Source organism: Lithobates pipiens, unplaced genomic scaffold (assembly GCF_037356315.1).
Source record: "Lithobates pipiens isolate NorthernLeopardFrog02 unplaced genomic scaffold, aLitPip1_a1.2 Scaffold_8, whole genome shotgun sequence".
NCBI lineage: Eukaryota > Metazoa > Chordata > Amphibia > Anura > Ranidae > Lithobates > Lithobates pipiens.
The window spans coordinates 559,168,073-559,183,563 of NW_027507903.1; the positions used below are offsets into that span (position 1 = coordinate 559,168,073).

Genomic DNA, 15,491 nt, shown 5'->3' on the forward strand with positions numbered 1-15,491 from the left:
CCGTGATATTCCGCCCTGTGAACATCCGCTTGCTCAGCAGGTATCGCTGTTGATCCCCACTGAGCTGGGGGATGACAGGGCGGTCCCTGCACTGTGCAGGGACCGCCCTGTCAGATCTCCGCTCTCCCCTATGGGGAGATCGGATGAACATGGACCGTCTGTCCATGTTCATCCGATCCGCTCTGCAGACGGATAGAAAAATAGGATTTTCCTCCGTCTGCAGAATCGGACCATAGCGGAGACGGATGATATCGAGTGTTAGCGGCTGACACCAGCTATCCCATAGGGATGCAAGTATGTCCGTATTTCATCCAAAAACAGATGGATGAAATATGGACATACTGTCCGCATGTGTGAAAGGGGCCTTAGGAGACTGAACAACATTGTTTGTGGACTGTTTGATCTGTACCAAATGCTTATACCACGAATAATAAATACATTGAAATCAAAAAAAGAAAGCTACAAAAAAAAAAAAGCCTCTATTGTTCCTAAAAAATATACGATATATACAGTTCATTGAGTGCCAAAATATTCTATAGGGCAGGATGTAAGTGAGGAATTTCCTAACTACTGCTAAAGAATCCCCAATTGGCTCTAAATGTTCACATTCAATGTAGTGCAGTAACTCTCATGTCGCGTACACACAAATGGACTTTCCAGCAGACTAAGTCTGATGGACTTTTCAGCGGAGTTCCAACGGACCTCAGAACAAACGGACTTGCCCACACACAATCACTCCAAAAGTCCACCCGTTTAGATTGTGGCGACGTACAGCACGTACGACGGGACTAGAAAAAGGAAGTACGCCACCCTTTGTGCTCCTTCTGCTGATCGCGCGTTTATCTCTTTAGCTTTGACACAAGCCCAGTCCATGAACAGGGCGAGGAGGACTTCATGGATCAAGAATTGGTTACTCCAGCGTGACCAGTTCTCACACATGCCTTTGCTTTGTGAGATTCAGGAGAATAATCATGAGGATTTCAGGAATTATCTCAGGATGACGGACCCCATTTTTCACCATCTGTTGGCTTTGCTGACCCCTTATATCAGCAGGCAGGATACCTGCATGAGGCAAGCCATTACTCCGGAGCAGAGGCTAGTTGCCATGTTGCGCGGTACTTGGTGACAGTTAGAAGCCTTCAGGACCTCAAGTTCTCTACAGGCATCTCCCCTCAGGCTCTGGGGATCATTATTCCAGAGACCTGTTCTGCCACCATTCAGGTCCTGCAGAAGGACTATATTAAGGTAAGATTTCTCCTTTAAAGTGGTTGTAAACCCTTACAACACACTTTGACCTACAGGTAAGCCTAGATTAAGGCTTACCTGTAGGCCCAAGAAATATCTCCTAAACCTACACGGTTTAGGAGATATTTGCCGAAAGACAGGCACCGCTGTCTACGGTACAGGCGATATGCCGTGAGTGGCGGCTCCCGTGCGCATGCGTGGGAGTGACGTCATCGTGGCTTCGCCTAATGACAGCGGCGGAGCGGCGAGACCCACCGAGAAGATGGATGCGCCGGACTACAGGGGACAGTGGTGACTTCGCTGGCTCCTGTGTCAGGTAAGTGACACATAATGGACTACTATGCGATGCATAGTAGTCCATTATGCTTTACCTTTGCAGGGAATGAAAGAGGAAGTAAACCCATCAGGGTTTACTTCCTCTTTAACATCACATTCTATGTTTTTAATGTTTGCTAATGTATTGTATTTCTTTCATCGTTTCATAATTACCATGATTGGAATATGCTGTAATATGCTGTGCCCCTTTGTCCTCATGCATGCTGGAAGCTTTTAAACTTCCTTTTTTGTCCTTCATGCATATTTGCCCTCACTATCCTCCCCAGCATGCTCTTCTGGGACCATAAACACCTATAGCCTAGTCACTTAGCAATGTATTTTGTCAGCTCCATAGTATTGCTTTCCCCAAATCACCCCCTAAAATGTGTAGAAATGTTATCTGTGTCCTTAAATTCATGCAGAGTGTCAGAAGCTTTTTTTTTGGTGGGCCAAACTCATTAGGAACCCCCTCCCCCAACTGCTAAGTCAGCTGATACCAATCCTCTATCTGCTATATAAAAAAGGGTACTAGTGCACACAACCCCTACTAATATCCCTGATACGACTCTAACACTCAAAAATTACTAAGGGAATCTGCCAACATATATAGTGATCTCTGCACTATCAAGAGAAATGTGATAAAAGTAGTATGTGGCGCTACCTAACCCAGGAGTTAATTATTGATAAACTACAAAAAATAAATAAATGAATACTATATCAAAATATGTGCAAAATAAGCAATGTGCAAACCATAAAACCAATGTGCAGAAAATGCTAAAGTGCAAAAATTGCATAAAGTGCAATAAACAACACACTTATAAATATGCTGTGCAGTAATCTTATAAGTGAAATCCACAAACAAAGTGCAAAGAACAAAAGTCCATATAACACAGCAATATCGTGACCTTAATAACAAAAGTGCTGTTCAAAATGAAAACTCAAGCAGTGAGAGTCAAAGAAATGTCCATGCAGTCAAATTAAGGTGTGGGAAGACACCAAAACTGTGACAATCCACCGATAATCAACACTTCAGTGCTCTGTGCACCCCTTGTTTCCCCCAGCCTCTCACCTCAATATACGACCACTAAGGGCCATAAGACGCTGTATAAGCACTGATGACAATCCCAATCCTCCTTTATTCCTCATATAACCAGCCCGTCAGTGTTAAAGATAACATCAGCAGTAACCATAGATAGGATTAGAAAAGAGGGGGGGCTCCAATGTGTAGTAAAAAAACAGCTTTAATGAAGTAAATCCACACTTACATATAAATATTCACAATCGCGGGTATACAAACAAGCAAACTTCCAGTCTCGGTCGCGACCGGAAGTGACGACAGTGACACCTGGCTCCTCCCTGATGCGTTGTGTCACATCCACGTGACTTTATCAAAGGGCCTATCCCCTTTGATAAAGTCACATGGATTTGATGCAACATATTATTTATGCATTCAGCTCTCAATGAAGTGGAGAGGGTTACCTGTCCAAAACATCCCCCCCCTAAATTTTTTGCAATGGGCCATCAGATGGGGTGAGGAATCTGATAAGGGGACCTTATACTTTTGGCTTTAAATACTAATTTCCAAAAATGTTATACGGATCTTGGCCAAAAATGTTTGTGTCTAATCAGCTTGCAATGTTTTCTTGTTTGACTCCACAGTTTCCTTCAAAGCCACCAGAATGGCAGACTGTGGCCTTCCACCCGTTGGGACTTTCCCAATTGTGGAGGTGCAATTGATGGGAAACATGTCCGCGTCGTCCCACCCGCCAACTCGGGGTCCTACTATTATAATTACAAGGGGTGTAACAGTATAGTGATGTTGGCGGTGGTGTCAGCTACCTACGAGTTCCTGTATGTGGACGTGGCGAAAAATGGCCGGATGTCGGATGGTGGAGTGATCACACAGACGGAGTTCTACTGGCGTCTCCAGATTGGCAGTTTGGGCTTGCCACCTCCAGAGGAGAATGTGGAAGGACCCCCCTTCATCTTTGACGCAAATGAAGCGTTTGCGCTGGGGGACCATCTTATGCGGCCATTCCCTATGAGGGCCCTCACCCCGGACCAGAAGATTTTTAATTACCAGCTGGCCAGAGCCAGAAGAGTGGTGGAGAACACTTTCGGGATAGTGGCCAGCCGGTTCCGCCTATTTTTGACACCCATCCACATGGCAGAATATAAACTGAACCATATAGTGCTTTCCTGCTGTATTCTGCACAATTTAAAAAAAAAAAATACTCTCCAAACCATGTGGCCTCAGTTGGGCCTGAAGCAGACTTTCCAGAAAATGCTAACCTGATGGCACTTGAAGTTGGCCGTCCTGGCTTGCCCCCCCCCCCCTCCCAAAGCTCCCACGAGGTCAGAAACAGATACACAGAGTACTTTGCGGTAGGGGGGGGGGGGCTATTGATATGCCAGACAATGTCTGAGAGGCATTTTTTAAATAAATTTCTCTTTCAAACTGCAATAATTTTTGTTTTCATTTACTGCTTGGGTTTGTTTTAGGTGTCTCCTAGCTTTTTTTTTTGTTTATTTTTTGGGCCTTTTTCTTCAACAGTGCAAAACAAATTTCTGTACGAGATGAGGTGACAGTCTCTTCTTCAGATAATATTATTATGTTGTGGGTCTGCTACACATACACCTTGTTTTTGTTGTTAATGTATGTAGTGCATTACTGACAAAAATATTCCTCATTTTCAGCACCATGACATAAATGTGTGGAGTCATGAAAATGGCGTGATTGGAGAAAATTCTAAAGCACTGTGGGTGTTATTTACTAAAGGCAAATCCACTATGCACTACAAGTGCACTGCAAAAGTGCACCTGAAACTGCCCTTGGAGTGCAAAATGGATTTGCCTTTAGTAAATAACCCCCATTGTCACAGAAAACAACAACTTTACTACAAATACTGCTTTTGCAAATTGAAAAAGGAAGCCACACATTGTTGATAATTAAACTTTTCACATGTGCATTTATAAGAGTTTTACAACAAACCAACATATCTGGTGTATATAACATTATTTTTGGTAACATTAGTATAACTTGCAATTTTAGAGGAAACAGGCATGTATTAAAAGCATAACATACAGAACTGAGGAACCAATTTGAAAAATGAAGGCAATATCAGACATGAGTAGGTCCAAACTGTGTTGATATTGCCATCATCATATGGGGTGTCACCCCTGTAAAAGCCAAATTTGGAAGATGCACACAAATTGTGATTCAAACTGGGCATTTTCCTTCTGATCCCATGCCTAATGTCAACATGTGCTATCTCCCATCATGGGGGATCAATGTACGTGTTTTGGGGGTGCAACCCCTTCATCTCAGCCACTTTAGTAGCAAGGAAGGGGTTGCACCCACAAAACGTGTACATTGATCCCCCATGATGGGTGATAACACATGTTGACACACTGGGGGTTATTTACAAAAGGCAAAATCACTTTGCACTGCAAGTGCACTTGGAAGTGCAGTCGCTGTAGACCTACAGTAAGTGGGACATGCAAGGAAAATAAAAAAACAACATTTTAGCTTGCACATGATTGGATGATAAAATCAGCAGAGCTTCCACTCATTTCAGATCTACCCCTCAGATTTACAGCAACTGCACTTCCAAGTGCACTTGCAGTGCAAAGTGGATTTGCCTTTCGTAAATAACCCCCACTGTGTGCATCTTTCAAATTTGGCTTTTGTCAAAATATAAAACTGTTTTTTAAAATATAAAATCGATGCCAGCTAGTTTTGGGTTTTTCAGATTCTCCCTAAAACATTAATGATGTTCTTCATTTTTTGTTGAACCTCTTTGATGTTTTTCTTGAGATTATCTAAATCGCGATTGCACCCCATTATCTCCCCGATGAGGATCTGGGCACTTTCACCGGTGAAATGCAATTCTTCTTTCACAAGATCCACATCACCTAAAAATAAACCAAAAAACACACCATGTATTATAAAAATGCAGGCATACATCTATTACCTGAAGCTGTGGTCTCAGATACTTACCTGTTGTGGTGCCAATTTTGCCAATTTCAACATCCTCTCCTTCCTCCTCCTCCTCTGCTTCTGGTTTTTGGATCTCCCCTTCTTTGGGAGGTGTGGGGTCACTGGTGTCCTCAGACGTCCTGAGTCTTCTCTACCCTATGAGAATGTAAAAAAGGAATACTTAGCACACTGATATTTGAGGGCAGAAATAGGAATATGAAACATTGCTTGGAAGTGTCGTACAATTGTCTTTTTTGGCAGAGTTCAAAGCTGAAAACATTATTTTAGAGACTTTCTAAAGCTGGAATACTTACCTGTTTTGTGCAAGTTTGACAGATGGAGACACCCCTATAGTATCCACGTGTGTAGGACACCCTAATAGAAAGGGTGTTCTGGTGTCCCACACTAGTGAGTCCAGATGTGTAAACAGCTACTGAGTGTCCTCTCCTTTACACTGAATCAAGTTTGTATTTCATTCAATTACAAACCCCTCAAGACAACAAACTTCCTTTGACTAGAAATAGGCATGAACAAATGTAGTTAAGTGCAACTTATCCAAAACATTGTATTTGAAGTGGGTGAACGAACGATGTTTACTATGAACGATTGAACCCATGAACATGGAAGTGGCCATTTTAAACTGTACAACACTAAATAAAAGCACATGGAGCAGTATGTAAGCAATAATAATAATATGAACACACAACTACTTACTTTTTTTAAGAACTCGTTTGATCCTTCTGTACTAATCGTGCTCCCTCAGTTTCAGGTCTGACCAGCGTTTCCTCAGTTGATCCTTGGATCGCCGTACCCCAAAATTCTTCTGAAGACTCTTCACGACTGTAGTCATAATATTAGCCTTTCTGATATTTGGGTTTGGGTAAGGTCCATACTTACCATCATAGTCGTTCCTCTTCAATATGTCCACCATCTCCAACATCTCTACAAAAGACATGTTTGAGGCCTTAAATCTCCTCTGGGATCGGGATGTTTCTGGCTCCGTGCTTTCCTCGTCCTCCTCCTCGCTAAAGGAATTATCATGCACCTGCTGTCTCTCCCCTATGTCCCCACTGCGCCGAAAGAGAAGGGGCGGGGAATAGACTACAAAGAACGTCAGGGTTGGGCGGAGTTTCATGCATGCGCACTGTATATAAAACGTAACACACATACGTCGTACGTACGATCTGTGAGCGGAGGAAGGAGTAGCGGAAGTGCTGATCGTTCGAACAAAGGTACTTTTAACTTGTTACATCAATAGCCTATACTGCTTCTAGATTGAGGCTTATATTGGCACAAGATTAGAAGAGTTTAACCTGACATTAGGGTTTGTCTTTTGCAGAGAATATGGATCCCTTCAAGGACTCACATTTTCTTGGCATATTCAATGATATGCTCAGGGAGCTGCCCTGCCTGTGGCAGGTGAACCACCCCTTTTTTAAGGACCTAAAAAAGAGGAAGGCAGCGCTGGAGAAACTGCTTGCTTTGGTGAAGATGATGGTCCCCACGGCAGACATAATTGGTGGCCTGAGGAGTACATATCTGAGGGTACACAAGAAGGTCCAGAGTTCCCTAAGATCAGGAGATGCAGATGACGTTTATGTCCCCAGGATGTTGTACTATGACAGGCTGCATTTTCTGGCAGACCAGAGGGAACCCAGGCCAGCACTCTACAGTCTTCCTTTAAGGCTTCCTTCCCCCCAGCTGAGGCTTCCGATTTCCAACCTGGGCCTTCAAGGCATGCAACATGTGGAGGAGCCCAGCTTGAGTCAGGTATAACATTGTTCAACATATTTCTTGTCGTACATTTAATGATGTTAACTAGATGTTATTATTGATCAGTAAGTTCTGATTTAACAAAGTGTTTTACATATCAATAGACAGTAGTGACCAAAAATGATTGGGACAAGAATGAAAAATGCTGGTGTAGCACTGACCCCCAAAGGAGCTGCTGTTTTTTATTGGGCTTACCGTTACCTCACCTGCTCACTGTGTCCGTCTTAGGGGTCCCGTTGTAGAGTAGATTAAAGAATGTTAGCTCCGACACTTAGTCCTTTTTCCAAAGATTTATTTGAAAGAACAAGGTTTTGCAATAGAGGGATAGAAGGTTAAGGGGGGTTCAGGTACCTTGTAATTGCGGGTTATAGGTATTTCCTTGATCCAGAGGACAAACAGCTTCCACAGGCTGGATCTAGCAATCGCCGGATAGGCCTCTCTCACTGACCTAGCAGCCGGTGAGATGCTCAAAGTCTCTGCCACAGACTTGTCAATTCAAATGAAATCATTGTGCAATCCTCTGCCACAGGAAAGCACAACCAGCAACTTGTTGAGAAATTAAAGAGTTTCCACACAGTACCAGTTTCCTCCAGCCGATCCGGCGATACTATGTGGTAGGTGACCTGGGATGCATCCTTCAACTGAGTCTCCAATCTTTTCCAGAGATTCCAGCCTTGTTGCTCAGTCCTCTCATGAAAAAGTCCTCCCCTGGATCCTCCAGTCGCTTGGCTTCTCACCGCAGGCAAGACAGCACAGGACCCCTGAATCTGTAGGCCCCAAGACTTTTAGGGAAACCCTTTCAGTTACAAAGCCTCGGACCAGCCGGCCCCCAGACATAGAAACAAGCAGAACACACCTAAGGCCAGGAGGGCCATGAAGTTGGGATAATGAACCCGGAAAAAAAGACCCCTCAAAATGGCGTCAGTACCTTAAGTACCCTTACCCAGAATGCACAGGGGGTGAACCACTCCCACTGGGCTATTTCCGAGTAAAAGGGGTACCCTCTGTATTCAGCCTGTTGCATTTTCAACACTTACTGGTGGTGACAGCGACACCCACGGCCAAGTGGAAATTAGCACAACCCAGCTGAACTGGTACAGAAACCAGAACTTTGGAATAATTAATCTGAGCCAAACTGCAACTTCAAACAAACTTAAATTTACAAAACAATAGCGTCTGCTCATTAGGAGCAGGGCGCTACAGTAGGGTCAGAATGATAGTCTGTTCTATTTATTAACATTCAATTTGCAACAGTCATGGGCTGATAATTGTGTGATTGATGAATAAAAAACTAAAACAATGTCCCATTTACATACACAAGAAGACCTCAGCCGGGAGGAGGCTGTGGCAAGTGGCAGCTGGGAGGAGGCTGTGGCAAGTGGCAGCTGGGAGGAGGCTGTGGCAAGTGGCAGCCGGGAGGTCTCCCTCCTCCTCCTCCACCTCCTGCCACAGCTACAACAGCAGAGCCACAGCCTGGAAGGAAGCCTGGATGGAAGTGTCTAAGGAAGACCAGAGAGTGATGGCCTGGGTTCAGTCTGGTCTGACAGAAGATGCAGGCTCTTGTATAACCACAGCCTGGGGACATAGATGTCATCTGCTCTTCCTGATCTCTTGGACTTCTGGACCAGACTGTTCTCCCTTAGATATGGACTCCTCAGGTCACCAGTTTTGCATTTAAATTATTGATGTCTGCCCTGGGGGCCAAAGGCTTTGCCAAATTTAGCAGTTTTTCCAGCGTTGCCTTCCTGTTTATTTGATTATGACACCTAATAAAGTTTTTTTTGGTTAAAGAAATACTTGCCTATGTGTTTTAATTCAAAAAGGACAGTTTATTTGTGAGTAGGCAGGTATGTTTCAAAAATACAAAGTCAAATTAACAAGGGGCACCAACACCAAACAACCTCCTCGAGATTAAAAAATAAAACAATAAAATAAAAAGATAATAATGGCATTGTGGTAAGTTGACACACAAAACACACCAAAAAAATTACGAAGATGACCAAAATTTTAAAAAAGGAGATCTTGATTAAAAAAGCAACCACAAAATAAAATAAAAAATTAAAAGATAAAAATCCAAAATGATTTGGGAGGTCTGACGAATAAAAATATTCTGTTCATGAAATCAGGAAAAATAATAAAGAAATACGTTTTGGAGAAGTGTGTGTGAATATGAGCAGCAAAACAACCTCATTCTTCTAGCATTATAAAGAAAAAGAGAATGCGCTGCATTAAACAATTTTTAACATTGCAGCATGACGATTGTGCTATATCCATTACGAACGCTGGTTTTACCTGACCGAGCGATTCCCTCTCATAATTTATTCTGAGCATGCGTTGCACTTTGTGCGTTGGACTAGGCTACACACGGTCAGAATTAACATGATGGGATCATGTTGTCGGAAAATTTGAGATCCAGCTCTCAAACTTTGTGCGTCGTAAATTCCGATGGAAAAAGTCAGATGGAGCCCACACACGTTCAGATTTTCCGACAACATGATCCGATCGCACATTTTCCGTTGGAAATTCCGACTGTGTGTACAAGGCATTAGGCTTGAAGCTCATAACTGGAATGATTACAGGAAAATAGAATCTAATGCCGCGTACACACGATCGGATTTCTCGTCGAAAAAAATATGACAGCTTTTCCGACAGGATCCCGCTCAAGTTTGCCATGCATACACACGGTCACCCAAAAGTTTGCTGAAATTACGACCGTCGAGATTGTGGTGACGTACAACACTACGACGTGCCGTGAAAATTAAGTTCAATGCTTCCGAGCATGCGTCAAATTGTTTCCAAGCATGCATAGGAATTTTGCACGTCGGAATTGCCACAGGCGATCATATTTTCGGCTAGTAACTTTTCGCGACTGAAAAATTGAGAGCAAGCTCTCAATCTTTTGCTGGCTGGAATTCCGCCAGCAAAAGACCGATGGAGCATACACATGGTCGCATTTTCTGACGAAAAACTCTGATCGGTCTGTTGCGGGCCGAAATTTGTATCGTGTGTACGTGGCATAACTGTTAGCTATAGGGTACTGCACATACTATATCATGTACTTACGTATCCTCATTACTTTCAGTACTGTATCCCCACAATGCCTGGTGTGTCACTTACTGTGAGACGGAGCTGCTGAAAAACATGCAGGAAGAATAAAGATGCAGATCAGACGGCAGACAGCCATGTTCACCTCAACCTGCGCAGTGAGAGAATGGAAAAATAACACCTAATTATTTCATACTGTAAATTGATCATGCTTCCTGTAATGTACACACCAGGAATTATATAAGCTGTGACCTTATCAAAAGTTCTGTTCTTGCACAATGATCACAGGAACTAGTTTTGCCAGTTAAAATGGCACGTACAAGGTGGTAGAAGCAAGACATAAATATTTATACTATATACGAGGGCTATTCCAAAAGTATTGCAAAAGTGGGCATAACTTCTTTATTAACTTACTTAGGTTGTTCAAATTTTACATGTTAGTAGAGTCATTCTTCCTCTATAGTAAAGCCTGGTACACACTACAAGTTTTTTTTCGTTTAACCTAGTGGGTTGAACGAAAAAAAAAACTGACAGCTCTGGTCGGAGCTTCTGTACTAACCATCCGAAGTTAGTACAGTAATCTCCCCTGCTGAGCTGCTGTGTTCTGACAGAGGGAGGGCTCCCCTGCCAGAACACTGTGATCAGTTATCTCTGCCAATAGCGCCTGTAAAGAGCCTCTCCTCTCACTCCAGTGTGAAAGCCAGAGTGTTTTCACACTGGAGTGGTGCGCTGGCAGGACTCCAAAAAAAGTCCTGCAAACCGGATCTTTGAGGCGCTGTAGGAACAGTGTAAACACCACTCCTACAGCGCCCCTGCCTTTTGAAATCAATGGGCAGCGTCGCTGAAGTGACGAAAAAGCGCCGCTGCAGCAGCGCTTTGCAGGTACATTTAACCCCTTTTCAGCCATTAGTGGGGATTAAAAGGGTCCTGCTAGTGGCCAAAAAGAGCCGCAAAAACTATGGTAAATCGCCATTAAAAATAGCGGCACTTTACCACCGAAGCCCTCGACCCCCCAGTGTGAAAGTAGCCTTAGAGCCTTTTCACACTGAGATGCTTTTCAGGCGTATTCACGCTAAAAAAAGCTTCTGAAAACTGCTTACCCTTAATAGCAATGGATGTATTCACACTGGAGCTGTGTACTGGCAGAGCAGTGAAAAAGTCCTGCAAGCAGCATCTTTGGAGCATGTTTGGGGCGCTTAAAAAAGCGCCTCAAAAATGCCCCTCTCCATTGAAATGAATGGGAAGTGCTTCAAAAGTGCTTCAAAAGCGCCTGAAAAGCATGCGAAAAGTGCTGCAAAATGGTTCTTGACCTTTAAAAAAGCGCACTGCTAACACCTCAAAGGCGTTTGAAAAGTGCCAGTGTTTTATGGGCAGTTCTCAAAAGCCTCGGTGTGAAAGGGGTCTTACTATAAGGCTGCTTTCACACTGAAGCACAACTATAGCACTAAAAATAGCTCCTGCATAGTGCTTGAAAAGAGCATCTCCTGTCTCTTTGGTGTGCTTGCAGGATGGTAAAAAAAAGTCCTGCAAGCAGCATCTTGGCAGCGCTGTAGGAGTGGTGTATACACCGCTCCTAAAGCACCCCTGCCCATTGAAATCAACAGGCCCATCACTGTAGGTTTTAAAAAATAAATAAATAAATAAAAATTTGATGGACTACTCTGCCTTTTTATTGCGATCACATTTCTATGTTTCTATGTTTAGCAGAAGGAATTCATTTAGATACTTTATTGCTAAGTTAACAGAAATTTACAAGTTGCATTGAAGTAATAGGGCAACCGGGGTGGTCACACCAACACATCTATTCAGCAAACGTGATAGTCAGCTTCCGACGTATATAAAACAAACTTTCCAAATACCATTACATGTTAGATCAACTGTATTAGCCCACAGTAAATAGAGAACTGTAATATACTATTAATGCATGCAAACGCATTAGGGCAATGAAGGAAGGTTTTTTTTTTTATAATGGCAATTTTTTTTTTTATAATGGCAATTTGCATATACCAAGCTCCAGGACTGGAATCGAGGCTCCACCAGTGCAGAGCTTGCTCAGGAATGGCAGCAGGCAGGTGTGACTGCATCTGCTTGCACAGTGAGGTGAAGACTTTTGGAGGATGGTCTAGTGTCAAGAAGGGCAGCAAAGAAGCCACTTCTCTCCAGAAAAAACATCAGGGACAGATTGATATTCTGCAAAAGGTACAGGGGTTGAACTGCTGAGGACTGGGGTAATGTCATTTTCTCTGATGAATCCCCTTTCTGATTGTTTGGGGCATCCAGAACAAAAACCTTGTCCGGGGAAGAAAAGATAAGCGTTACCATCAGTCCTGTGTCATGCATCCTGGGACCAGTGGCGGCTGGTGAAGTTTTAGGATGGGGGGGCGCAAGACCCCGCCCATCCACGGTTGGCCCCTCCCACTTCTCATAAGCCACACCCAGAAATTTCCAAGATTATAGTATGAATTTACATAGTTAAAGGCCCCGTTATTACATCTGATTTATCTGCGTGGGTGTTCTGGCATCACATTGTAACAGTTAGATGAAAACTGTTAATGCTCCCAATTTCAGAACTTCTGAGAGAATTTAGTTGCATCTCCTGTTGGGCTTTTCCAATAAATTCAGGTGAGGCTTGCGTTCCTCACAGCGGCATTGTCTCCTCCGAATGCCTGATTAATACGCAGAGGAGAAAATGTTATTCCCCTTCAAGAGATGGGAGCGAGAGCAATTTAAGGATCATTTTCCTGGCTGGTAAGACAATCGTCAGATGAGTGTGAAATTGTTGCAATTAGACTGCAGAATCTATTGACTCACGCTGATGAAAGATGGTGCATGGATTGTTCACGCTGCGAACGGCACTCAGTGGGGCTGCCGTCTCTCCCGCTTGAATCCAAACCAATGTCTTTTTATTTGAATGATTCTTGATTATAAAATAAGTTTGTTTTATCGATTGGGATTTGTAACAAATTTAATTATTTTTGGATCTCTGTGGTTGAAAACTTTTATAAAAAGTACTATAGGAACACACACACACCATATAAAATGGCTTTGCCACGAATAGAAGATTCCACCAGGGTACTGAAAACTCTGAAGGCGTCTTAGACCATTACACAAAGCAGACAACTGATTGGTTTAGGCCAGGCAGACCATGCCTGATAGACTTGCAATAAGATAAGCAATGTACAACATTCTGCAGCACCATAAGAGAAGTGTCTGTATATCTAGTGAGCAAAATAACACACACACACACACACACACACACACACACACACACACACACACACGAAGCCCACTTACCTGACTGTGTCACCTCCGCAGCCGCTCCTCACACCGCTCTACTCCTCTTACTTCCTGTTTCCTCTCTCAGGTGAGATGGGAGAGAGAAGACAGGAAGTGACATCTGAGTCAACTCAGATGTCAATCAAACTGCCCGCCCGCCCGGCCGTAGTAACACATACTACAGCGCCGGGCGGAAGCTACTCAGTGCTTCAGAAAGCGCCCTGAGGCGGGCTAAACGCCCGCAAATGAAGCGCCACGCCTGCAATCTCATGATTGCATTGGCGTGGCGTTTCCCGGCGTGCACTGTGACCGGCGCTCGAGCACTTCCTTAAAGACCATTTTTTTTTTTTTTTTAAAAGGGGCAGTTTTAAAACTTTTTTTTTTTTTTTGACATTTTTTTTTTTTTTTACCACACAGGGGGGGCGGCGCCCGGGCGCCCCCTATGGACGGGCCGCCACTGCCTGGGACTATTCATGTGTGGGGTTGAAAAAGAAGGGTCAACACTGCCTACATCGACTCTTTGCATAAACTTTATGCCATTGTCAATAAAAGTCTTTTACACTTAAGAAATTCTTGTAATCCTACTTCAGTATACCATACTAACATCTGATAAAAAGATCTAACAACACTAAAGCAGTAGATGTTGTAAAAATTAATATTTGTGCCTGTTGGAAGGTTTAATATCATATTTCTGGTATTTCATTCCCTGGTTGATACAGGCAGATGGCCCCAAGTTGGAATGTAACCAGTTACACATCAAAGCTTTGTAGCATATCAGAATCTGCATCTGAAAGCAAGCAAGGCTGTAACAAGAGCTTGGCTCCGGGCCGACTGGTGTGATAATACACTGCAAGCAATCTTCATAGAGAACCATGGCTGCCAGGATGATTGATGATGGTGGGTGACAAATATCAAAAGATCAACAGGCACCTAGAGATAATACATAGACTTGTGTACTTGTTTTCATAGCTAACCTTATATCATTGTGCTTATCAGAGTTTTACTAGACTAGCTAATTATGGGAATAGACAAGTTCATATACATATGCAATAAAGAGGGAGGGAATATGTAATCACCCTCAAATAATATTTTGTTTCCAATTTATAACAGTTATTTCATTTGGCACCCCAGAAAGCGTGTGGAATTTATTTCTGCACAGAATCCAAACCCTAATGTATTTTTGTCTTGAGTACCTATAAGCTAAAGAATCAACTACATCTAGAACTGAAAGCTTGCTCTACTGTGGACAAAGATTTGCGCTGGTTCGTGAATTCAGAAGCCCTGCTTGAATGGTCCTGAAAGTTCTATGAAATATTTCATCAGTGAGCGGACACAAAAACCTGGTGAAATTTTTGGCTGGTATATGTATATATATATTAACGTTTATTGTATTGTTAGGGTGCGTTAGGCCTGTGTAGCCAGTCAAGAGGGCTGGTGAGAGAGAGGCTGATCACCCTTAGTTATCTGATGTAGCCTGCAGATTGACAGGATAAACCACACATCTTTGAGGAGAAAGTGGGAAAAATATAGATTTTTTTTATTTTTTCCCAAGTGAGAGTAAAATAGCTCTCTGTTCCAATAGAAGTTCAACGTGAATAAAAAGGGGGCTTTATTTACTTGTTTTATTTAAATTTTCTTTGTAATTTAAGGAAAACATATTTTGGTAGAGGAATCTGGACAGCACATTCCTCATTTGCAGGCATTAGGGGACAGCGCCATTCCTACCCTTCCTTTTTTCCTTAGAAGTTCAATGTGGCCGCTGTTCTGAGATAATAAGGCTAAAGTCAGTGGTAATAGTAGAGCATTGATTACGAGTGTGCTCTACCTTGTTTGCTGTAGAACTACAAGTAATGCCGCG

The 15,491-nt window shown here is 43.0% G+C and overlaps 1 protein-coding gene across 4 annotated transcripts in view; it reads right to left on the reverse strand.

The window, feature by feature from the left end:
- The window catches only part of PGLYRP2 (peptidoglycan recognition protein 2), a 64,496-nt gene that overhangs the window by 33,144 nt on the left and 15,861 nt on the right, over positions 1 to 15,491 (reverse strand). For 3 of the 4 annotated variants that reach the window (XM_077470018.1, XM_077470017.1, XM_077470020.1), the window contains exon 2: positions 10,430 to 10,508. In XM_077470018.1, coding sequence (XP_077326144.1) covers positions 10,430 to 10,496 — 67 coding nt within the window. In that variant the 5' untranslated portion in view covers positions 10,497 to 10,508. Of the gene's footprint in view, positions 1 to 10,375; positions 10,401 to 10,429; positions 10,509 to 15,491 lie in introns of those variants that run through there. The other variant, XM_077470019.1, reaches the window with a different exon arrangement.